This window comes from Hippopotamus amphibius, chromosome 11, assembly GCF_030028045.1.
Source record: "Hippopotamus amphibius kiboko isolate mHipAmp2 chromosome 11, mHipAmp2.hap2, whole genome shotgun sequence".
NCBI classification, from domain to species: Eukaryota; Metazoa; Chordata; class Mammalia; order Artiodactyla; family Hippopotamidae; genus Hippopotamus; species Hippopotamus amphibius.
In genome coordinates, this window is record NC_080196.1 from 107,495,982 (window position 1) to 107,523,456 (window position 27,475).

At 35.5% G+C, this 27,475-nt stretch overlaps 1 protein-coding gene across 1 annotated transcript in view; it reads left to right on the top strand.

Annotated features, from left to right (window-relative positions):
- Positions 1–27,475, top strand: part of DOK6 (docking protein 6) — a 418,365-nt gene that overhangs the window by 137,554 nt on the left and 253,336 nt on the right. The window contains exon 2 of the mRNA XM_057700520.1: positions 12,652–12,759. Within this exon, the coding sequence (XP_057556503.1) occupies positions 12,652–12,759 (108 nt within the window). The remainder of the gene's footprint in view (positions 1–12,651; positions 12,760–27,475) is intronic.

Below are 27,475 nucleotides of genomic sequence, written 5' to 3' on the forward strand. Positions count from 1 at the left end.
TTCAACTATCATCTCTTCCAGTATTTTCTCAGGTCCTTTCTCTCTCTCTTCTTCTTCTGGGACCTCTATAATGCGAATGTTGGCACGTTTAACATTGTCCCAAATGTATCTTAGGCTGTCTTCAGTTCTTTTCATTCTTTTTTCCTTATTCTTTTCCGTATGAGCGATTATCACCATTCTGTCTTCCAGGTCACTTATTCGCCCTTCTGCCTCAGTTAATCTGCTATTGGTTCCTTCTAGTGTATTTTTGATTTCAATTATTGTGTTGCATATCTCTGTTTGTTCTTTAATTCTTCTAGGTCTTTGGTACACTTTTCTTGCAACTTTTCGATCTTTGCATCGAGTCTTTTTTCAAAGTCCTGGATCATCTTCACCATCATTATTCTGAATTCTTATTCTGGAAGGGTGCCTATCTCCCCTTCATTTAGTTGTTTTTCAGGGGTTTTATCCTGTCCCTTCATCTGGTACAAAGTCCTCTGCTTTTTCATTTTCTCTATCTTTCTGTGGCTGTGGTTTTCAGTTCCACAAGACAAAATACTGCTGATACTGCTTGATTCTGCTGTCTGCCCTCTTGTGGGGGAATGTATCTAGGAGGCTTGTGCAGGCTTCCTGATGGGAGGGACTGATGGTAGGTAGGGCTGGGTGGGCAGAGCTCAGTAAGACTTTAATCCGATTTGGTGGGCAGAGCTCAGTAAAACTTTAATCTGCTTCTCTGCCAATGGGTGGTGCTGTGTTCCCACCTTGATTGATGTTTGGCCTGAGGCTACCTAGCACTGGAGCTTACAGGCTCTTTGGTGGGGCTAATGGTGGACTCTGGGAGGGCTCACTCCAATGAGCACTTCCCAGAACCCCTGCTGCCAGTGCCCCTGTCTCCTGGGCGAGCACAGCTGCCCCCCACCTCTGCAGGCAACTGCCCAACACCAGCAGGTAGGTCTGGTTCAGTCTCCTATGGGGTCACTGCTCCTTCCCCCTGGGTCCTGGTGAGCACACTTTTTTATGTGCCCTCCAAGAGTGGAGTCTCTGTTTTCCCCAGTCCTGTGGAGGTCCTGCAATCAAATCCCGCTGGCTTTCAAAGTCTGATTCTCTGGGGCTTCCTCCTCCCTTTGCTGGACTCCCAGGTTAGGAAGCCTGACGTGGGGCTCAGAACCCTCACTTTAGTGGATGGACTTCTGCAGTATAACTGTTCTCCAGTTTGTGAGACACCCACCCAGCAATTATGGGATTTGATTTTAACGCAATTGCGCCCCTCCTACCGTCTCATTGCGGCTTCTCCTTTGTCTCTGGATGTGGAGTGTCTTTTTTGGTGAGTTCCAGTGTCTTTCTGTCAATGATTGTTCAGCATTTAGTTGTAATTCCAGTTCTCTTGCAAGAGGGAGTGAGCGCACGTCCTCCTACTCCGCCATCTTAATCCTATCTTCCAATCTTTTTTTTTTAATCACTTATTACTGCACAAGATTTGTGTCCTTAAAATGAAAGGATACCAAATTTGTCCAAAAGGATATTTTCAAAACAGTCTATTTGGGGGTCAAACATTTATTTATAACTAAGCATCTGGATTGAGTTCTTCATTGGTTTAATCGCAAACAAGCTCCATGTTGCCTATAGGTTCCCTAGGTTTTAGAGAAGGAAAGGAAAATTTCAGATCTTTCCTCTTTCCACTCTTTTCAGTTATCTTTTTTGTCTCTCTTATCACTTGAGTTTTTAGACATGAAATGTTGCAACTGTGCTGAAGTTTTCAGTGTATCAGAATAAACCGGTAATTCTCCTTCACTGGCTGGTTTCCAGCCCTTGAGAGAAAGGACTGTCTTCTAGACATTTAGGATGCATTTCTCTGTGATTTAGGTGAATAGAGAACAAATGGTAAGGAATAGATTTGAGGAAAGAAAGAGACAGAAGTATTTCCCACACATGATTGACTTCAAAAAATAGAAGTAGATAAAAGACAAAATAGACCAAAAAAAAAAAGAACTAGACAAAATTTCTTTGTTTTTAGTATCATTTTTTCCCCTAGGCCCAGGCTTTCATCCTTGGAGCAAGCCAAACTTTCTTCTTATCTTGATGCAAGTTTCCCAGCTTTAAAATCAAAACATTAATATCTTGCTCATTTAAGACTCAAATGACATAATGCACAGGAGGTAATGTAATAATAACTAGTACAAGCTCTGAAGTTAGATTATCAGGGTTCAATTCCTGTATATCAATGACTGTCTTTAAAAAATTTTTTTCTGTGCCTCAATTTTGTCCTGTGTAACACACAGTAATAACGAAGCCTGACAGTGTTGTTTTGTGAATGAAATGTTAATAAATTTTAAATATTTAGATCAACATCTGACCTAGAGTATGTACCTATCTAGGAAATTATAAAATCGTAAATACCTATAAAGTATTGATCGATTCGTCCAACAGTTTTTAAGTATTCACTTTGCTAGGAGTGAGGTTAGGGATGGAGAAGGAATACGGTGATGTGTAAGGCATGGCTGCTTCTCTGAAGGAGACTATAATCTAATAAGGGAGATTAACTGTCAAAAGACAGCAAAGAACAAATGATAAAGAAAAGTGGTAAAGAGATGCTTGTTTTGACTGGTGTGATCTAGGAAAATTCCATGAGAGAAGTAAGACTTAAATTAGGGTTCGAAAGGTAGCTAGGATTCTGGCTAGAATCCTAGAATATGAATTGAAAAATAAAAGAATTTCAGGTAAAGAATATGATGCAAACAAAGAAATAAAAACAGTGCAATTCAGGGAGAAAATTTAATGGGAGAAGTGACAAATGTTTCACGAGACTTTGGGATTAGTTCATGAAGGTTCTTGAAGAGCAAGCTTCAGAATTTGAAATTTCTTTTGTAAGCAGTGGATGATGGTGATGCATTGGAAAGTTTGTTGTTTTTCTTTTTTCATTTGTTTCTTGGTCTGAAGAGATATGTGGCCAGAACTGTGATTTAGGACATTTAATATAGCAGTAGTGAATAAGTCAGATTGGAGTAAAACCACCGTGAAAGCAGGAGATCAGCTGGGCGGTTACTAGAACAGTGTTTCTTAAAGTGGGATTCCGCTAGATGTTAGTAATGAAAATAAAAAGAAAGGGAGGGGTGTTATACATGGGTGATTATGTGTGTTTGTCAGCTAAATGAATATTTTAATAAAAAAGGTTTCCAAGGCTGCTGAGTGAAAAAAAAGTGAGGCAAGTCTAAGAAATTTTATGAATGCATCACAAAGTAGAAAAAGAGTAAAATATGTATATTAAAAAGAATAAAACAAATATGAGGTGGTGAAAAGTTCAAATGTATCAGTAACCACATAAATGTAAATAGATTATGCATTTCTCTTAATAAACAGAAGTCATAAATATATAATGGACAAATTTACTATCTTAAAATTAAAAACTTCTGCATGAAAAGTTAAATTACAAAAAAGTGAAAAATCAAACTACAAAATATAGGGGAAGGTATTTCCACTACATTTACCTGATAAAGCATTTAAAACTAAAATATATTTAAAATTTTCTGCTAAATCAGTAGCAAAAAAGAAAAAAAATATAGTATATCAACATGGGTAAAGCTCTATCATATAATTGGAAGTGACTATTACATTTTATAATGTTTCATACATGAAGTTTTAGGCTATTTATGCAAAATTTGAAATATAAAAACAGTAATAAATATTGTTTATAAAGGTATAAAAATATAGTAGATATGTTAAAGGATTCCATCCCTTAATTGGAAGGATATACATTAACTTTAAGATAATGTCATATGCAGTACATTTATGAAAAAGAGAATTTAATGATTAGTAACTACTGACCCTACAAGTTCTGGAATGTTTTTTTAAAGATCATTACAAAACTTCACTTATAATTGACATTTTCATAATTCTTTAAGTTCATTACCAAATATGGCAACTGTTTATGGCTAATTGAAATGAAATCAGTAACTTTAGTTATAATCAAATTTATTACCAGAAAACTCATGTGTGTTGTCAGTTGAAACCTTAGTGTAATATAAGTCCCTCACTTGAAACCAACATCTGAATATTATCATTATATTTAAAGAACAGTAGATTACGAGAGGCATGGAATGATTCTATTTTAGGTTTAAACATTTCATTCAAGACAATTGAACAGGTGTGTAGACTTAAGTCAAGTTGATATACTAATTTGAAACAGAAGTAATGGAAATGTGCTTACGGATTCAATATTTTAAATATATTGAACTTTACAGTTTTAAAGAGGCACTAGGTGTTCAAAAAAGCACTAGGTGTTGAATCAACATTGGATGAGTCTGCAAATTTATATCCAAAAGCTGAAGTAAGATAATGTTCTCACAAGGAGGATGTAGTTTAATGGTGAGAGGTTATTCTGAAGTAGTCTGGAAGGCATCCATTTTACAGGAAGACTGCAGTTTATAACTTTGTCAGGAGTGGTTTTGGTAATGCAATTGTTTAAATGTCATATTAAACTCAATATATCTAAAACCAAACTCATTTCTTAGGTTTTCTGACAATTGCATAAATGCCATCATTCACTTGGTTATCTAGGTATAAAAACTTAGATATATCTTTAATTCTTCACTTGTGTTAAGTTTATCGTGAAGTTCAGATTTTTCCTGTAATGTTTTTCATCCTGGGTTCATCTCATCACCTTCTGCTGCCCTCAACAATGGCTGGGCTGTAATCTCCTCCTCTGGTATAAATGTACTAATTTCCTAATGAAATTTTTCTATTGTCATAGTTATATTAACCCTGCTACTGATCTAATATTTTTAAAATATTATTTCCATAATATCACTCACAATAGAACTGATCATTGACTCCATTTTCTGCTACAGCAAATGAAAACTCTTTGATTTTTAAGGCCTTCTACCATTTGTATTTGTTTATTAATTAATTAATTTATTTATTGGCTGTGTTGGGTCTTCGTTGCTGTGCAGGCTTTCTCTCTTGTTGCAGCTACCGGGGGCTACTCTTCCTTGCGGTGCGTGGGCTTCTCATTGTGGTGGCTTCTCTTGTTGCAAAGCACGGGCTCTAGGCATGCGGGCTTCAGTAGTTGTGGCACATGGGCTCAATAGTTGTGGCTTGAGGACTCTAGAGTGCAGGCTCAGTAGTTGTGGCGCACAGGCTTAGTTGCTCTGAGGCATGTGGGATCTTCCCGGACCAGGGATCGAACCTGTGTCCCCTGCATTGGCAGGCAGATTCTTGACCACTGTGCCACCAGGGAATGCCTGTTTGTATTTTTATTCTTTATTTCTTTCCTTGGTGTGTGTGTGTGTGTGCGCGTGTGTGTGTGTGTGTTTCCTCAATTCAATCTATTCTTATTATATCACAGGAACATCTTGCTTTTGGATTTTGCCCACACATTTTGGGACGGTGCAGGTAAAGGGAAAAACTAATGACTGATGACACCAGGATTTGAAGCTTATTGTGACTAAAAAGATGGTTAACAACTGGAGGAAATAAAAAACCCAGAAGGAGAAGTAAAGTGAAGAGGAAATATTTTGAGTTTTGATTCGGTCATTTGACTTTTACTTACTGAACCCTATAGTTACTGGGTCCATAAAATAGAAACGTACTGGTTATACCTGGGAACAGAATTTCACAGATTATTGAGTTATGCCTCTACAACCAACTGATGAAAATAAAACACTGTCAATTTCAAAAGCATAAATTGATATAGAGCCAAAGAATACTCTTATTTAATAGGAACTAAAATGCAGAAGACATAGTTCTTTCCCAGAGATTTTGAGCAAAGAGAAAGGATATTTTGTTCCGTGTTATGTCAGTGTTGGGCTCTTTGAAAGCAGGGAGCAGGAAGAGAGTAATTGTAAGTATCCTTCCAGTGTTGTGATTGTTCCCAAAAATTGCCACCTGTTTGGGCTACTACTGGGCAGGTCTGCTCTACAACTGGTTTTCATTCTCGTGATAATGTTGACAATTTCACACTCTCAACCTAAAACTTGCTGCTGCTGTGAAGCCTTTCATTTCTGGCTGAGACTCTAAACCATGTGTGTATTCCTTCACAGTATTTCATTGATTCCCTGATAGACAAATGCTGTAGAACTATATATGTTCGGGTGAAAAAAAAAAGAAGTTGTCCTCCTCAAAAATTGGCAGTGGTGAGATTTGGGGAATCACTGTTTGCCTTTTGTGAGTTTCCAATTCTTTTTCTGGGTTATTAAGATAAAGCAAGATAATAGAAACAGAAAAGATTAACACATTTAATTTGATTTTTCCAACCATGAAACGAGAGAAAGAGATATACATATTGCTCTTTAAGCATTTTTTCAGTGTTAATGGATAGCAAGATTTGTACTTTTCATGAAACAATGGTGAATGATGCAAAGCTCCTGAGTTAACAAAATTGTTGAGAACTTTGTCTTTTAAAATTGAACTTTAATTAAATTATGCTCCAAGGAGGAGGGAAAGAAGTTTTTAATTTTTTGGTCCTGTGGTTTATATTTAAATAGGTGAGTATTTATACAGAGATAGATGCATATATGTTTATGTATGTTATTTACATACATATATAAACTGAAATTTTAAAAATCAAATAGATATAAGGAGAATTGTATTTATATATAAATATAAATGGCTAGACATACATGCATCAAATGATAGCCTGCCTCTACTTCCTCTCATCCTTAATGACGTCTGCTTTTTTCAGTCACAGATTATATAACCTGAAACAGAAATGGCCAGAAGTATTTTTAAAACACTTAAATTACTAGTTCGTTTTTCGCTAAATTGTTACAGATAAAAATAACTGTATTTAGACGTGTGGATATTTAAGAAAATGTTTTTACATCCCCCATCCACAGAAATCTATTCTTTGCCTTTTTATGCTGTGGGCTGCTTGGTGCCTCTTGTAACACCTTTGAAGTTACCTCTGGCTCATCTCTTTTCATTGCTCTTGTATTCTTAAGTATTTCTAATCAGTTCACAGGTGGAGGAAAAACCCTTTGGGCTTTACATTTATCAGAGAGCCACTGCATTTATTTCAGAGAACTCAGTAGGCTGTGAACTATGTTCAGAGTTGCAAGTGTGTACAAAGGAGGACCTGTAGTGGACATATTTGATCCTCGTAGTCTACTCTCTGGGCATACAGAAGCCACAGGACTGTAGACATTGCACTTGACAGCTGCAAGTCTTACAGTTTAGAGATGACATGCGCCCTGAAAAGTCTAGGCATTTAAGAGAAATCAACCTGAAATACCCAGTATTCCTGACCCTAAACCGCTATTTTAAAATTGTATTTCATTTGTGACTTCTGTTTAATCTATAATCCTAAATTTGCTTAGACTTCAGTTTGCTTAAGAACATCCACAGTAACTGAGAGAAAGAGTTGCTGAATCTGATTGGAATCTTAAAGCCAAGATCCTTTCTGACCTGTCTCTCCCATATCTTTCTTCTCTTATCTCTGACCACCCTTACTGTGGTTCACTGCCTTCCACACTGGCCTCCTTGCAGTTCAGGTAGGCTTCTTCATCAGGGCATTTGCTCTTGCAGTTTTGTCTTACTGAAGTACTCTTTCGCCAGATGTCTGCCTCACTCATTCTCTCACTTCCTCTAATGCTGAAATGTAGGCTTGTGGGTGACTCTTCCCTCACCATCCCTCCATAGCACTTAGCACCATTGAAAAATACTGTTTACAAATTGCACTTATTTATCTTCCGTCATCTGTCTACCCAACTGAAATGGATGTTCCAAGAGGCAGGAAGTTTGTTTCCATAAGAGCAGAAAGTTGTGTGTTTCTTTTGTTGTTGTTATTGTTATAATTTTTATCTGTACTTTTTTTACTACTGTATCCACAGAATAAAGAGCTCTCAAATATTTTTTGAATGAATGAATAGCTGAGAGTGATTCTGGTATCGGTATATATTTGATAGCATTTAATATGAGCCAGTATTGAAAGTTCATATCTGTATTGAAAAGATAGCTAAAGCTAACCTCATCAGTGCATTAAGCTTAATCCTGTGTATTAACTGCTTTTTAGAAAAACACAGTGTGTCCTTCAATAGTACTGTATACATTTTGTGAGAGGACAAAGACCCAGGACTAAGTAATGGAATTTACTCACAGCATAAGCCTGCAGTAACTATTCCTGAATGGGCTTTGCTTATTGGTTTATTTGTTGTCTTGATATGTTCATCTTATACACAGTTATAAATAAATAATGGAATCCTATACCCCAAGTTATCATTTATACAGTGTCTTGCTTTCAGAGGGAACACAAACATAAGATGCTCCATCCATGCCACTCTCCTCTATATTCTCTAAAATCTCTCAAAACGAAGTTTCTGTGACTCCCTTTAGTGCAGTTGACCCTCAGGTTTGACAACTCCTGTATTTAAAAATTCTCCCAAGTTTTTAACCAAAATCCTACGGGAAGTGCAAGATTCATTAGGTCAATATCTTGTGATGGAACAGGCCCATTAAATCCGACTTTTGGTTAAGTTAAATCTTGGGAATGGATGCTGGATAAATAACGTCATTATGGCTGTGAACTAAAGCCAAGAAATCCAACCATCTACATCACTGTGAGTCTTAAATGGAAAAAGGATGCCCTTTGTGTAAAATCACCTTGAAAAGGAGAAAGCACTAAAGAAAAGGGACTTCTCTGAGGTAAAAGGGTTTCATCAGGTGGAAGGGAATCAAGAGGGTATGTAACGATGGCGATCAGGCTGCTGGCTTAATGCAGTGGGAAACTGAGGTGTGGAGCAGCTGGGTGTCCTGGGGATTTCTGTAGTCCTGGCAACAACGTGGAATTTCCTGGAAGGAAAATCTGAAGGGTACCCAGAAGCGTGTTTGGTGAGACAACTGGCATGTTTAGGAGATAACTTTGAATGAGAAGGTGAAATCGGTTAATCCCCCAAGAGAGAGGGAAGCAGCATCTTGAACAGTGTTGGGACAAACAGACGTGTCATCCGAGAAGAGAGAGGACTCCGGAGCAGATGAATCTTCCTGCAGGCAGTTAGTTCTGTTGCTAATCAGCCACATGGTCCCTGCATCTTCAGATGCCCTTGAAGAGCCAAGCAGTATCTGCAGAGACTGTTCCCTCTCCTCCCATGCACTGCTAATGCATCGCACTGATTTATGTCCTGTCTCGTGGAACAAAAATAAAAATAAAGTACCTAATTTAAGTGGTACTGTTCTCCTTCATGCACTCGAAACATTTGTATTTTTCACGTATAAGCAAAATAAAACCTATTCCTTTTTTTTTTTTCCTTCGCAGAGGAGTGATTTCCTGGTCTCCAGCAGTCATTTTTGCTGCTCATCTCCAGAATTTTGCCAACATAATCATATAAGGCATCAGCTCTAGGGCCTAAAGCAGAGCATAACACACTAGTGAAATCTCACTTCATAAAGAGTAACAGAAGAGGTGATTTCCTCATGCTCCCACTAATTGTATGTTTGTGGTCTGAAGGTTGCTTTCAGAAAGCTGACTTATGTTGAATTTGACTTCACATTGACACAGGAAGATACTTCCAGATTTCTCTGCACCAGGTCCCTTTTTATTATTTTATTCCCGTCACAGGCAAACTATTTTGAAAAACAACAACACAACAAAAAAGCAAAGCAAAGAACGAAACCCTCTGCATTTATTAGCATTTATTAAATAAAGTTTAAAAATTCGACTAGACATCAAAATATAACTAGTCCACAGTCATGATAATTCATACTATTTTTCCAACAAATTATTTTGTATTAATCACTTTATTATGAGATTTTAATTAGACTTTGGAAATATCAAAAATAATTTCATTGAGACAAACAGAAATTAAGGAACTTTGTGCAAAATACCTAACCAGTAGTCTTCAAAACCGTCAAAGTCATGAAAAGCAAAAAAGGCTGAGAAACTATCAAAGATCAGAGGAGACCAAGTAGACAGGACAACTGAATGCAGCTTGGTGACTTGGATTGGGTTGGATTCCAAAACAGAATAGGACATTGGTGGGAAAAACTGGTGATTTTGAATAGAATCTGTCGTTTAGATAATCGTATTTTACTAATGTTAATTCTTAGTTTTGAAAAATGTATCATGGTTATTTAGGATGTTAATATTAGGAGAAGCTGGGTAAAATCTTTTTGGGAACTCTCTGCACCATTTTGGCCACTGTTTTAGAAATCTAAAATTATCCCAAAACAAGAAAATAATAACTTAAGGGCCCTGGCTTGGTAAACAGTCTATTACATCAGGTCTTTAACAATCAGTTTTATCTGTATGTGGTTGCCTCTGTTAACGTAATAGCAAAGAGATAAGATACTATCAGAAATACCAAACCTATTTTTCCTTATTATCCATTATCAGGTTTATTCCATAGCAATATTGAGTGCCTAAATGAAAACACTTATGCTTTCTGACTCATGTTTATCTCACTCTTTAGCAGAAAATAATTTTGTCACACAAGCTGGGATATTGCAGTCAGGAAGTATGTGTATTTTCATGAATAGTACAAGGCTTCGTTGAATACCACCATGTTTCTTGAGAAATAAAGTGCATAGGGTACAAGGAAAAGCATTCTTCTGTAGGAAAGAACAGAAACCACATTACCAGGATTTTAGGGTCTCAATTCCATTCAACGAGAGTCTTCCTACCTCAACTAGAATTCCAAATCCATTAATTAATAATCAGGAAATAAATATTAATAATCTATATGTATCCCACTTTGCAAATAAAGTTTATTTATCTGCCTCCGATCTCTCAAATTTCTACTCAGATTCATGTAACTGTTTTTCACTTCTACAATATTACTATTACTACTACTACTGTGCTAGTAAGAACAAAATCTAAAAAGTATCTGTTTTAGTCAGTGTGGGCTGCCGTAACACAATGCTGTATACTGAGTGGCTCAAACAAAAGACGTTTATTTTCTCACATTTCTGGGGGCTTGAAGTCCAAGATCAAGGGCCAGTATGGTCAGGTTCTGGGGAGAGCCCGCTTCCTGGATTGCAGATGACCACCACCTGCATGTTCACATGACTTCTTTTTCTGTGGGAGCATGCAGAGAGGGCAGGCTCTTTGGTGTCTTTTCCTATAAGGACACTAATCCCATCCTGAGGGCCCCACCCTCATGACCTCATCTAATCCTAATTACGTCCCAAAGACCCCCATCTCCAAATACCATCACACTGGGATGAGGAATTCAACACATCGTATGCTGATATCATATTATTATTTATATTTATACCACATTTTTTAATGTTTTACTTTGGGGGTGGAGATCAGTAAGAGGCCAACAAATAAATAAATAACTTGAACAAAGCATGTGAAACACAAGATTGTGGAGAGAGCACCAGGAGTTCAGAAGGAGTAGCTTAGCTCCTTATTGCCAGGGGTGTGGTTAGGAATGGTGTGATGGAGGAGATGGGTCTTCCCGGGTAGAGAAGGAGAGGTGCATCCACATGGGCTGTCCTTTACGTGCTTTTTGGAGCTACCAGCAAGGACCCAGGCGAGATACCAAGACTAAAAGGAAATTGTGTGTTTGTACTGTTATTCTGTCTATTTTGCTTTTATGAGAGGTCTTCAGGGGATTGTTCTAAGAGTGCCTTTGAACAGGGGAAACACTGTCTTCTAGTGAATAACAGACAATGCACACTCTGGAGGAATTATAGTATCTCGCCTGTATTAGTTAAAAAAACAGTATAGCAACTTTCAGTTTAAATAAAGAAATTGAAGAGAAATACAGTGATCCTAGTTTCTGGCTATAGAGAATGTGAACTCCAGCAAATATGTACATTTCCATAAAACTTAGAAATATGAAATTTGCATTTCTAGACCTCTTCATTTATTGAAACAGAGATTCTTCTTGCTGTGCCTTAAACATAACTGTGGAGAGAGGGTGATAAGGTGGGCATGAGGTGACAGTGTAAGAGCCAATATGAATGAATTAGTCCTGTAACATAAGGGCAAAGTCCAGAAAGAAGGGCCTGTGTTTGTGTAATGCGTAGGCCTGCTTTTTTTTTTTTAACCAAAGTTGAAGATGTGTGTCAGACAGATGTGTGTTCAAATCCTGACACTCTTCCTGTCTTTATCCTAAAATGGAAACAACCTACCTCATATAGTATGTATGAGGATTAATTGTGTCTATAAATGTAGAAACGTATTGCATGTTATAAGCATTTAATAAATACTAGTTGCTATAAAAGTATAAAAGGGTGAGACAGATGTGTCCATTATAAAAGCATATCTCTTTCATTTTTTAGAGTAATATATGAGCATTTTTTAAATTAACACTCTGTTAATTTTTAAATGTGATGTTCTTCCAAAGATAGACTATTAAGCATTATGAAAGTGCTTAACCTTAGTAAATTGTTACTTCATTTCCATGTAAAACAGAATTGTCTGTCACCAGGATGCTGAGAATAAATATTTTTATGGTGTTGATACCCAGATGATTTAGTTAGATTAAAGATGATTGAAGCCAGTGCACTGAAAATGTCATAAAATCTTTTCACATAAAAATTTATTTTTATATTTAGTACTTTTTTAATTTGCTGTAATTTTAAAGAATAACATGCTTATGACTTCCCAAATTTTTTCTGTGAGATAAATGTATGTAAAACAATTTATTGCCACTGGATTAGTTGAATAGATAAGTCCTTGATGCTACTAAACTCATGTAAAAAGGTAGCTAATAGTATTCCTTTATTTACTTTCAGATTTTCAGACGATGCTGGTTGGTTTTCAAGAAGGCATCTAGTAAAGGACCCAGAAGGCTAGAAAAATTTCCAGATGAAAAGGCAGCATATTTCAGAAACTTTCATAAGGTACGTCACGGTCTTTGGCGTGTGGGGAATAACTGGACCTTTGGCAACAACTGTGGAGACATTTCTTTTGATAGATGAAATCTGCAAGGCAAAAATGCATGGCCAGGATAAAATGTCCCTGGTCTGGTAAAATGCAAAAGTTATTTTTCTCCTTTATTTTAATCATCTACTGTAAATGCCAGCGGTACCTCTGCAAAATGAAGGACTCATTTTTATTGCTACTTTGCAAAATGAGATGACTCATAACTCAACCAGATCATTTCCCAAGGTGCTGAGTAGGCATTTTCCCTCTGTTCAGGTTAGTTGTGCATTCGTTGCTCCGTTTTAAACCGTGGGCAATATTTAGGAGATAAAACTTTTGAGGCTGGCGTTAGCAGTGTTAATGACACTGTTAATGTACAAAGCGTTCTCTGCTCACAGTGTAACAAGAAAGCGATCATGCTGTATGCTGATGTGTAGAGATGTACCATACATCTTATGAATGAAATATCAACTTCCTGAGAATTAAAAGTATGTAAGAAATCGCCCTAGAATGAGGCTAAATATGCTGCTGAAAGTTATCTCTGGTGATAACGTCAGAACGCAGTTAAGTATTTGATAGCAGTGTGGAGTATTCCTGATCAGAATGCAGGATTGTGAAACAGCGTTGCTTTTTGATTAGAATGGCCACATAAGCTCAGGAAAGACTTTTAATTTCTCACTGGTGGTAACATAGAGTGTTACCCTGCATAATGTAATGAGTCTGTGGAATTTATTTTATGTGATATATAGTTCTAATTTCTTCTTTTATTAAAAAATAGAGTGCTTGCCAGGGATGAGGGGGGTGGGAGGGATAAACAGGCATTGTAGCACCCAGGATTTTTAGGACAGTGAAACCACCCTTTATGATACTGTAATGGTGGATGTATGTCATTATAAATTTGTCCAAAGACATAGAATGTACAAGACCAAGAGTGAACCTTACTGGAAAATATGGACTTTGGGTGATTATGTTGTGTCAAAGTGGATTCATCAGTTATAACAAATGTGGCATCTGGTGGGGATGTTGATCACGGGGGAGGCTCTGCATGTGTAGGGGCAGGTAGCATAAGGGAAATCGCTGTACTTTCTGCTCACTATTGCTGTGAATATGTAACTGCTGTAAAACATAAAGTCTATTAACAATAGATTATTTGACAATAATGTGCTAACCAATCCTATTACACAGATAACTAGCAGTCATTTATATTAGACTTGAACCTCTATCGTTAGGCTTAAAATGTGAATTTCTTTAACTCTCAATGAGGTCTTCTTTCTATTAATACAGATTTGTGAACAGAGAATCCAAGCTCAGTTTCCTGCCCAGCTACTTACAAGCTCATGGGAGTTTGGTTTTCTCATGAGGACATGGATTTTATTTATTATTATTTTTTTAAGCTCTTTATTGGAATATAATTGCTTTACACTCTTGTACCAGTTTTTGAGGTACACCAAAGTCAATCAGCTGTATTTTTACACATATCCCCATATTCCCTCTCTCCCGCCACTCCCCCCCACCCTCCCCGTCCTGGCCCTCTAAGGCATCATCCATTATCGAGTTGATGTCCCTTTGTTATACAGCAACTTCCCACTGGCTATCTGTTTTACAATTGGTAGTGTATCTATGTCTATGCTACTCTCTCACTTCGTCCCAGCTTCCCCCCAGCCTCGTGTCTTCCAGTGCATTCTCTGCATCTGCATTCTTATTCTTGTCCTGTCACTGGGTTCATCAGTACCATTTTTTTTTTTTTTTAGATTCCGTATATATGAGTTAGCATACAATATTTGTTTTTCTCTTTCTGGCTTACTTCACTCTGTATGACAGACTCTAGGTCTATCCACCTCATTACATATAGCTCCATTTCATTCCTTTTTATGGCTGAGTAATATTCCATTGTATATATATGCCACATCTTCTTTATCCGTTCATTTGTTGATGGACATTTAGGTTGCTTCCATGTCCTGGCTATTGTAAATAGTGCTGCAATAAACATTATGGTACGTGTTCCTTTTCTCAGAGGGCTGGGACGGAGGTTTTCTCTGGGTATGTGCCCAGTAGTGGGATTACTGGATCATAAGGTAGTTCTATTTTTAGTTTTTTAAGGAATCTCCAAACTGTTTTCCTTAGTGGCTGTACCAACTTACATTCCCACCACCAGTGCAGGAGAGTTCCCTTTTCTCCACACCCTCTCCAACATTTGTTTTTTCTAGATTTTTTGATGATGGCCATTCTGACCTGTGTGAGGTGATACCTCATTGTGGCTTTGACTTGCATTTCTCTAATGATTAGTGATGTTGAGCATCTTTTCATGTGTTTGTTGGCCATCTGTATGTCTTCTTTGGAGAAATGTCTATTTAGGTCTTCTGTCCATTTGTGGATTGGGTTATTTGCTTTTTTGGTATTAAGCTTCATGAGCTGCTTGTATATTTTGGAGATTAATCCTTTGTCCATTGCTTCGTTGGCAACTATTTTCTCCCATTCTGAGGGTTGCCTTCTAGTCTTGTTTATGGTTTCTTTTGCTGTGCAAAAGCTTTTAAGTTTCATGAGGTCCCATTTGTTTATTCTTGATTTTATTTCCGTTATTCTAGGAGGTGGGTCAAAAAGGATCTTGCTTTGATGGATGTCATAGAGTGTTCTGCCCATGTTTGAGGACATGGGTTTTAAACTTGTGATATTCCATGTCTCTTTTGAAGACTATGGTGCAGGTTCTAACCATATGAGAATTATTTGCAGCCTGAAGTCATATTGGTATTTTGTATGATGATTACGATCATGACCATAATCTTAAGCCTGACTCAGTGAGAAACTGCCAGGTTGTGAAATGCAAGTCTGCGACATTTAGTTTTTGAGTAAAATTTTGAAAGACTGAGTACAGTCTGACCAGTACATGTTCTGTGCATTCCTGGTCAGAACGCCTGCCAGCTGGTCAATGCCGTGTCCCAGCTGGATGCTCTCTAGCCAGTGCACCTAGAGTCTATGTTCTCATGAGTCAGAAAAATGGCAACATTCCAGTATTATAACCACCTGTAAGAGTTAATAACTTAGAGGTAAGATAGCTGCTTTATAAAACCTTGCACTGGGCTCCTCAGTTGGAGATACAAAGATCCTCGAAGGCACAGTCCGTGCCCTGAAAGAGCTTGTATTCCAGTGGAAAAGACACACGTGTGCAGACAGTTTCAATTCAATATGAACAAGTCTTAATAAAATGAAAAGGGTTGAGATCATAAAGAGTGTGCTCTCTGACCATACATTGTTTAAATTAGAAATCAGTGTTATCTAGTATACTCTAAATATTTGGAAATTAACATATTCCAAGGGGTAATAATTCTAAAGCAGTGTAGTAGTCACAGGGGCTATTAGCAGATACTCTAAACTCACAAATAATAAAAACACAAATATCAGCATGTGTGGAATAGTGCTATACCAGGGAGTATAGGGAAATGAGAGCTGTAAGTTCTTGCATTAGAAAGAAACAAGAAATGTAGAAGAAAATAATCAATGAAATAGAAACCAAAATAACAATAAGGAAATTTTATAAAGTCATTAACTGTTTTTTTTCTTTTTTTTTACAAAAAAAATCACTCAGTTGATAAATTCTTAACCAAATTTATCAAGAAAGAATGATTAAAAAGAAATCAAAGCCTGGGAAGAGTAGAGGGCTTATCACTACAAATTCTGCAAATATTAAAAAGGTAGTAAGAGTGTATTATAAACAAATATAATTCAAAAAATTTGACAACTTAAATGAAATAGACCAAGTCCTTGGAAGACAAACTACCCAGGCTTATTCAATAGCTCAAGATCTAATAAAAACTTTGAACTTATAGTTCAGAACTTTCCCACCCAGAAAACTTCAGGTCCAATGCATTTCACTTGTTAATACTACAACATATTTAAAGGGAAAAAAGAATTCACATAAATACTTAAGGAAAATATAAAAAGTAGGAAACCCTTTCCAACTCACTTTATCAGTCCGATATTATCTGAAAACCAAAACTAGACAAAGACATTAGAGGAAAGTAACTGATCAATATCCCTACAAATCAAAAAATTTTAACAAAATATTAGCAAATCTAATTCAACAATATGTTAAAATGATAACATATGATCAAGTAAGATTTACGATAGATACACAAGCTTGTTTTAACATTTGAAAATAGACCAATGTAATAATGTAGAATTAAAGAGGAAAATATACCATAGGATCCTTTGAATGAATACAGAAAGACATTTGACAAAATTCAACCTACATTTGTGATTTAAAACTCTCAGATAATTAAGGAGAGAATAAAGTTCCTTAGTCAGCAAAAAAGAAAGCATGTAACAAAAAACCTACAGAAAAGAAAAACTGTTTCTGTTTTCAGTGACATAATTGTTTGTTGAAAATGCTTGATCATCTTTAAAACAAATATCAGAACTAGTGAATGAATTTATGATGTTTTATAATCATTTCCATTTTTAAACAGTAACAGTTAACACTTGATAAATTAAAATTTTTAAAAGAACTCAATTTACAGTAGTGCCAGCAAATAATTATAAAGCACATGTGAAACCTCTGCAGTGAAAACTGTGGAACATAGCTGAGAGAATTAAGAAAGAGGACCCAAATAAATAGCGAGAAAGAAAATATGCTTAGACTGATACCAATTAAATATAGTTAGGATATCAGTTCTCCCTAAATTGATATGTAACATATGCTTATCAGAATTCCAGGAGTATGTTCTTGTAGACATTGATAAGCCTACTCTATATGAATATGTATATAACCTATATTAGCCAATGCAGTTTATAAAGAAGAACAAATTTGGAAGTTTACAAGATTTTAAGATTTACTATAAAGTGACAGAAATCATGACAGTATGATTTTAGCAAAAGGACATTTATACAGATCAATGGAAGGGAATGGAGAGGTCAGAAATGCACTCACGTATATATGGTCAATTGCATTTTGACAAAGATATGAAGACAAGTCAATAGGAAAAGAAACTTTTTCCAGCTAATGGTGCTAGAACAACTAGATGCCTGTGTATAATTGAACATTGATCTTACCGCACATTATACACATAATAAACTCAAAGCAGATCATTGGTCTAAATTTAAATGCCAAAACTATAAAACTCCCAGTAGTAAATATAGAAGAAAACCTTTTCCACTTTGTGATAAGCAAATATTTCTCAACATACAAAATGTATAAACCATAAGAAAAAATTGGTAAATTGAACTATACTGAAATATAAAACCTTTTCTCTTCAAGTGATCCAGCTAACAAAATTAAAAGCAAGTAAGTCTGGAAAGAAATATGCAAACATTTCTCTGATGAAAAACACATATTCAGAATACTTAAAGAATTCTTAGAACTCAATAATAAGATAAAAACCCAAAATTTTAAAATGAACAAAAGATGTGAACAGCTATTTTCCAAAATAAGATATATGAACAGCAACCAAGAACATAAAAAGATACTCAACATCATTAGTGATCTGCAAAATTTAAATTCAAACCAAAATAAGATAACACTACCCATCCATTGGAGTGGCTAAAATTATAAAGACTGAAACTAACCAGAGTTGTAGAACTCATACATTGCTGATGGAAATGTGAACTTTTTTTTTTTTTTTTTGCTAAAACCTTCAGGAGAGTTTTCATTACAGTGTTTGAGTATCCAGTGTAAATCCACAACAGTGAAAACATTTACACAGAAATGAGATATACTTGGATCTAGACATATCCATGTAAATTTAATTATAGCAACCAGATATTTTAAGAAATAAAGGAACAGACAGCTATGTATATCTTGTACCTGAAGATAAAATATAACATGGACATTTTTTATCTCTCACAATTTATCCCTTTATACTCAAATATAACATAACGAGGTTCTTGTTTATTCATGAAATATACAAAATTCATGTTTTTATTCTCACATAATTACATTTGTTCAATTTTTTAAAATGCCAGATATTCAAAGAAAGGATCATGAGGTCCTTAAATATTTTTCTCTATTAAGATTTTACATATATTACAAAACCACCATTGTAAATGATATAAAAATGAATATTTTAAAGTATATATATTTTTTCTAAATTTATTTATTTATTTTTTTGGAAGTGTAAACTTTTATAAGCTCTTTGTAAAACAGTTGGCAGTTTCTTTAAAAGAGTAAACATGCATCTGTCCAGCCATCTCACTTCTAGAAATTTACTCCCCCAAAATGAATAGCCATGTCCAAATAAATATATGTACAAAAATGTTCATAGTAGCTTTATTCAAAATAGCCTAAAAGTGGAAGCAACCCATACAGGAGAATGAATAAACTAATTGTGGTACATCCATCAATGGAAACCCATCGATACACATAATAACAGAAGAATCTCAGAATCATTATGCTGATTGAAAGACATAAGACCCCAAATTATACATATTGTGTGTTTTCATACTTGCATTATTTGTAGTAACAAAATTCATATTTTTAGAAAACATCAGATCCTTGGTTGCCTATTTTGAGGGAGGAAATGATTGAGGGATGGACTGCAAAAGGACATAAGGTGTTTAGGGGGGTGATGGAAGCCCTCTTTATTTTTATTGTGGTGGTTGTTTAAAAGGTGCATGCAATTGTCAGAACTCATTCAGTTGTTCATTTAAAGTAGTTGCAACATACCATGTATAAATCATTCTTCAGTAAAGTTAATAAGGAAAAAGAACACTCTGGAAAGCAGACTGTTGAAAAAGATCAAGAATCTTAACCGCCTTTGTGTGTGTGTGGTGAGAACATTTACAGTCTAGTCTCTGATCAACTTTCAAGTGCCTGGTACAGTAAAGTTAACCGCAATCACCATGCTGCTCGCTTGACTCCTCAGAACTTACTCATCTTACCCTTTGGCCAGTGATGATGGAGATGTTAACTAATCTTATCATGATAATCATTTCACAATATACGTGTGTGTACCCAAACATCACGTGTACACCTAAAACTTACACAATGTTATGGGTCAGTGATGTGTCAATGGAATAAAAAAGAGTCTTAACCACATCACACAGTTGGTAAGATTGTACTCTCTGAAATCCAGCTTCCATATTTAACAACTATGTGAACTCGCATATGTTATTTAACCTCTGTGTACCTAATTTTTCTGCTCTGACAAATTAAAATTTTAATAGTGCCTACGAAAGAGAACCATGGAATGAATGGTACTATAGACATACGATGAGATTGACTAAGGAAATTTTATAGCTAAGCATGTAACTACTTACTTGGTGTATGGTTGGTTTAGCAAATGTTGACCATTGTTCGTCTAGGCTAGGTGTGGTGGTAACCCTGATGAATGTGTTAGTACTGAAGTTGGAGGTCAAAGGACAAATTTTGGGTACGGTTGTGTAAATACACAGGACGTACCTGTGGATTAGATGTTGAGTGCAAGTGAAAGGTAGGACTCATGGACCTGAACAACAGAGATAAGGATGGCACAGTTCATGAAGGCGGGGAAGATGGAAGAGCAGCTTTGAGAAAAAACCACAAGCTTTCACTTAGCGTGTGTTAAATTTGAAATGTCTATTAGGCATTCAAACTAAAATGTCAAGTAGTCAATTAGATAAACAGATGTGGGCTAGGGTGGGGGAAATGTCACTGATAAAGTTATTCGTTTGACTGTCATCGGCATATTGATAGCACTTTATTCTGTAGCACTGGATGAAATGTCCTTGAGAGATAATTAACACTCCAGCACTTAGAGGCTTAGCAGAGGTGGAGGAGCCAGAACACAAATCAGAACAGCGGGCAGTAAGATGAGAAGAATAACGTTAAGGGTAAACCATTGGAAACTAAGAGAAAACTGTGCTAAAAACTTTGAACAAATGGTCATCTGTGTCTAGTTTGAGAGGTTGAGAAGGGTGACAGAAAAGGGAGCATTGGATTGACAACATGGGGGTCTTTGGTGCCTTTGCCAAGAGCTACTTCAGTGAAACACAGGGACTTATTTCACCTGGAGTAGCTTACACGAGACTGAGGGGTAAGGAACACACGGCTACCCAGGCAAATTTTTTCAAGACGTTTTGCTGTAAAATTGAGCCAATATATATAGCAGATATGTTTTTTAAATATATGTATTGTAACACACCTGTATGGCAATAGGAACAATCTAGTAGACAGAAAATGTGGTGATTAGAAGGTTCTTGTGTATAATGATAGGGTTTGGTCTTTCACAGAACCAGAGAGCATTCATTTTAATAAAAAAAGAAGGAAAAGAATGACTGTAGATACAAGTAGGTTAAATAAAAATTACTGTTAGAAAACTATGACTAACACTTTCAAAACATACACACTTTATGTTTGTGAGCTTTCTCTGTCCAGTCTGTGAAAATTAAGTCATGAAAGATCCTGTAGAGCACAGTGAGAATAGGAATAGTTCATCTTTTAATAAATAACTAAACAGATATCATTGATTGTAACTTGAAGCTTCCTAAAGCATTTTAATAACTAGATTCAGTATATGTGACAGCTAAAATTTACTTTTCTCGTGGCAATGTTATGAAGATTAAAGGTTTTTATTATTACAACTTATTCTTCACAGCTTTCGGGAGGCTAATTCTGTTTCCTAGTGATCTAAATTTCCTTTCAGGAATTTTATCATATTTTTTTCTTCAGTGATTGTGAACTAAAACTGTGAAGTTAGGCCAATTCTGATATGGAAGAATAATTTGGTCATGATTCATCGGTAATAAATCTTAAGGGCTGTTTTCAAGAAAGTATGTAAATGGTTTCTTCTCTCATTTTGATACTATTTAAGCAAGTTTTGCCTAATACTTCACTGGCTGTCTTATTATCGGATTTGGGTAAAAAATCACACGCTTTTACTTGTCTATGTTAAAATTGAAATGTCTCTTTGGCATTCACACCAAAATATCTGTGTCAACCTTATTACTTTTCTTCTTCTTCCTACAATCTTAACTAGCTCTATGACACTGATTTTTGCTTCATTTTCTTAGAATGTATAGCTTGTGTTATTCAAATTCTCTTTTATCATCTCTTCTATTATTCAGTACTGCTGCTTTTTATCACTCACACATGATGAAGTTCTGCCTAGTCGTCTAAATTACATTATTACCATTAGGCAACTCTGATGTTGCTCAAATTAAAGTAAAAACTTTCCATGTAAATATGTGCTTTCACTGGGTGACATAAGTAACATACAGGTGCATCTTGCCTCTGAGAGTAATTTCTACTGTTCTACAAAAGAAAAGAGCCCTGCCCTGAATATTGGGAAATGACTGTCAAACCCAATTCAATATAACAGAGAAAAAACTATTTTAATATAATATAATGTATAGTTTTGTGAGACTATGATATCTGGTGACAAGATAGACACAGGCTCAGAAGATGAAGAAGATGAGATGCCCTTCTTATTTCTCCAATAGTGACAGTAATTGCCCTACTCCTTAAAGACTGTTATGAGGCATAAATAAGATACTCCATGCGAACTCTTAAAAGACTGTTTGGAGCAGTCAAAAAATGTTAAGAGTTATTATCATTGCTGTTTTAAGATTTTACAATCCGAGAAAGTTAGGTTCTAAAAAGCTAACTGTAATGAAATATGATGAAGTGCAGTCATAGATATATAAGGCAACAGTTGTCTACCTCCGGAAATCAGGACTTTCCAAGGGACTTCTTAAGATTACTGTTTTGGCAAAACAAAAAAATGGAGAGGAATGCATTCTATGAGGAAGCGAAAGGGTGATTACAAGTACTGAAAAGTTACATTGCATGGTGAGTTGAAGAAAATTTGAGAAATCTAGTGTTGGCAAACTCTGAAAGAAGGGCTGTGGTGGAAAATAAGTTCACAGGAAGTGGGTGAGGCAAGTGAAGGGTCACAAATACCTTCCTCATGAGTTAATCTTTATCCTTGAAGCAATAGAGCAGTTGTGAAGGGTTTTAAATGGTTTTTCATGTCTTCAAATATGTATTTAGAAAAGAATAATTTGTGTGACATCACATCCAATGGATAGAATAATAGACTATATACAGAGAAACAAAATAATTAAATGTTATAATATTTCCACTTCCCCCAAATAGATAGCAGAGTCTTGAATGGAGAAAGGTAAAGTGAATGGAGAGGAGACAGATTTTGGTGATATTTCCTAGGTACAGTCAAGCAGAATTAAGAAGAGTTAGTAACTGATTGGATATCAGGAAAATGGAAGAGAGGAGTAAGACTTGATATCTTTGCAAGACTGGGTGAGGAATGAATGGTCGTGCTGGTTACCGAGACTGGGTGAAGAACAGGTCATTCTTGGCATTGCTAGGTTTTGAGGTATTTATATTTCATTAAACAATTAGAAGTGCAGCCAGTTTGTAGTGAAAGGGCCCAGGAAATCTATTGACTAGCACTAAGGTGAAGGTGGATGTTTGTCAGCACTTCTCTGTCAAAGCCTAATCAGTGTAAAATAAAACCATCTTCTCTGAAAGACGCTGACCTTAGTTCCAGCCTTATGGTGACATCCAAGATATTCCACAGGTATTTCAATTATAGATTTATTAAGAGTTACAAATCAAAAAGTTGACAGTTGACTGAAAAAACCCCCCAGCTAATTCAAGGAGTGATAGAAATTTATGAAAGTCCCAATTAAATGAGGGATTGCTAGTAGAATAAATATGAAAATCCTAACCAGTACCATTTATAAAATGTACAGTAATTATCAAGACTCTTTAAATATACTCCTAGCTGAAAAATGTAATAATTCTAAGGAGATAATCGTTAATTTTACCATTAAGTTATTAAAAAATATTGACATTTGCAAAGAGTTTGAAGAAGAGAGAAGACAGAACTTTGAAGGCTGTGCGAGTCCTGCTCTTCTCTGGGGCCGCCCCTGCCTATGAGAAGGTGGGTGGGTGGGGGTAGTGTTCAGAAGGCCTCCAAGGGTTCAGATGGGGTTAATTTGTCCAAGGGCTGGACAACCAGCCACCAAGGCAATAAAAACAATCACAGATGTTCGTGACATTTTATCCTGAAATACACTTTTTCTCCTTCAAAATCAAAGACTACATCATCACTTCCCATGACTTGTTCCATTCATAGAATTATGAATCCTTTTTTTCAGTTGTGGACATGGTGAAGCTCTAAGTTTCTCATAGTTCCCTCTGATGGTCAATAAAGAAAGATCTCTTTATGAAAAAGCTGGCATATTTAAAATCCTCGTTTTTCCCTTGAACAATTAATGGTCAGTTGAAATATTGGATCTCCAGAATTGGGAAAAAAAATACTTCATTTTCAAGATGGCTTAAAGAAAATAGACCATTATGGATTTCCCAAATTGTTCTATTTGCTAATGTTTAAATACTTTAAACTTCTGATTAGTCAGTTATTTTGATATGCCCTAAAATCTGCTGTAGTGCTCAACAGCAATAAATTAAAATAATCAATCAGTGAATGAAGTCTTTCCAACTAAGTGAGGGACTTCTGGAAAGTAATCTAAGGATACAATTATTTCTTTACCAACTTTAACTTAATGTTGTACTTGATCTGGAACAAACATATTATAAAGCTGATGAGTATTAATGGTCTCATTTAGACATTTGGGATGTTTACTGTGAGAGAAATCTTGCTGCATAAATCAATTTTTATATGAAACTGCTAGAAAATGGTATATATATATTTTTTTACTTCTTGGTAGAAAGAAATTTGAAATTCAAATCACTAGCTGCTGAAGGAAGCTATTAAAAATGCATTAGGGTTGAAAATGTAGCTGTATATAATTGTCATAACAGATATTCAAAACAAATTTATCCTCAATGAAAACTGAACTAAAGCAATTTACATAGAATCAGCTAATCAATTTTCCTTAATTTTCTAAGCAGATGAAAAAGAAACAGTTTATAGAAATTTTCATAAAGTAAATATGAGTGCTGTCTGTAGGGAGGAAAATATAAATAAAATCCCTTAGAAGGATGAATGAAGATAGAGCTATGTGAAGTTCTCATTCTACTGGATGCCAGAAAAAGCAATGCCTATATTGGGACCAGTCTTATTTCTACATTCCCTTTAACCTGACATTAAAAACATTGTTTTATTCTGTTTTACTCCTAATTAGAAGTTGTCAGTATTTATCTATATGTGAACTAAACATCTCAGAGAATTGGGGAAAAGATGAAGGTGTCCTTATGAAAATAACCACCTATAAATACAGCATGTCCTTAAAGCTAGCAGCAAAAACATCGGTAAGTGTAGAAACAGCACATGTGTACAGTGTGGGATCTTGAACAATTTCATTTTGATTGCATGAAGAAATGGCTAAATGCTTGGATAAGCACACCCTTGGTGTGATGTGAAGAGTGAGCTTCGGCCTGGTTTCTCCTGAAATACCCTCTGGAAGTTCCCAGAGTGATAATCATTTATTTGGGTTAAGACATCTTATCCAATTGTGTATTTATTTTATTCATTCATTTATTCATCTGTAATCCCTTAGTTTGAAGACATCTCAGTTTCTTGAACAGAAGCTCCTATGGACACACACATTGGTCCCTCGACAGTCACGGTTAATCCATGATCATTTATTAATTGTCTCATAGTATCTGAGCACTAGTACTAGTCACTCAGGGAAGACTCAGAAAAATTGAATACAAAAAGCTAGTTTTATGTCAGATAAGATGAGGGAAATGCCCAAGGTTGGATGCACCTTCACTGACAGAGATGGATGGAGTGTGAATGGACAGCTCTCAGAGAGCGGCAGGAGAGATCTTGGGTTAAAACCTTTGGATGGAGGGGATTTGTGAAGTTGTGATCTCAAAATAATAGAGAACTCCCAGAGTTAGACTTGATGTTTGTAATATTTGCATCTAGGTCAATTGAAATTTTTCAACATCTAAGATATCTCCAGTAAGAATCATTCTGTGTGGTTTAAGGAAGCCATGGAAAAGTAATCATTCGGCAATCAGGACTTGTTTATAACCTGTTGCTCCATGACAGATATCTGTGCACTGAGAAATGGAATCAGACTCTTAGAAAATATCTGTATGATTAATCTGGCTTGACTTAGAGTATGCAGCAGTATGATTTATGTTAGGAAAATTACCGTCTTTATTCACTTTTTAAAACTACTCACCTGTGTGTGCGTATGAGGCAGTCATCTGCAGTGCTACTACATCAGAAAAAAAAACATAGTATGATTTAAACAATGTTTCTCTCACTTTCCTATCTGTAAAATGCAAATAATATCATAGCTCAGAAAGTGAGAGGACAATTTCATGTAAGATAATATGTAAATGTAAAACATTTATGGTTGTGCAAGTCATTTCTGCCTCAGATTTTGCATCTTTGAAACCAAGGATATAATTCGTACCAACTTTAGAAAAATTTTGAGACCAATTTGCATGATAAAGTAACTTATAATTTCAAACAAGCCATTTTTTGTGGTAAATCAGATAATTTTGAGAAAGAATATTCAACAGCACAATTTTGTTATGACATTATTTCCATCATTTCTGAAGCATTTTTACATTTATTTAATGGATTTAGATCCAGTGCCCTTAATTATTATTTCAGAGCATCATCAATGCATTCTGGGTTTTTAAAAATCTCTTTTTTACCCATTAACAGAGTCTGCTTAATTGTGTAATATCTGACAGATACAACAGGAGAAATGCTAATTGAATAATGGTCACTGAGGATAAATTGTTTTTCTATCATTAATGAAAAGTTATACACTTCAAGTAATGAATCCATATTCATTTACAACTTAAAATTTGAAGAATATTTCAGTGAGACTTTATTCTTGAATTATTACTTTGAACCTTGCTATAAATGTCTATGTAGCATCTTTTATTTTATAAATAATGCTTCATATTTGTTTCAAATTTATGTGATATTTTAAAAATTGTAAATCCTTTTTACATCTATTACTTCTTTGTGTGTGTGTTTACATTGGCACAACTACCATTTTATTTTATTTTAATTTAATTAATTTTTATTGGAGTAGTTGATTTACATTGTTGTGTTAGTTTCTGCTGTACAGCAAAGTGAATCAGTTTTACATATATTTATCTCCACTCTTTTTTAGATTCTTTTCCCATATAGGTCATTACCGAGTTACTTAATACTTCAAATAACAAGAGGGAAAATTTTAATTACCCATTAAACAATCATAGGTTACAAACCAATAGTAGCCACTAAACTGATTTTGTTGATTAGAGAACAGGTTCTTACTTTAGGAAACCATAGGCTTTGAGATTCAGTGAAATTACTTGTTTTGATGATAACTATTGCATTTGTTCTACTCAGAATTATTTTCACACATAGTTTGACATCCTGAAGAAATGACTGAATTCCTGCTATACAATATTAAAGGGAATTAGAGGTTTTCTCCCATTTATTTAAAGAAAAAGAAAAAGAGGGATTGTAAGTTTTATGCAACTATTTCCCTCCTAGTTCTCCTTTTCTATGTCTTTGAATCAAGTTAATCATATTTAGAAATCCAGGGTGCTATAAAATTAAAATTTAATCAGATTTTCAGTAGTCTAATTGTCCCCTAATCCTTTTTACCCTTTCATAAAAAGTTTGTCTTGATGTAGTGGAAATTATCCTCTTAAGCTCGGGACTACCATGATGTTCTCCTAGTCTTAGAGCTGGTGCTGCTGACTCGTGATAATAGACCTCAAGGTAAACTTTTCAGTTCCATCTGGCAAGTAAACTCATGTGGTCAGACTCATTA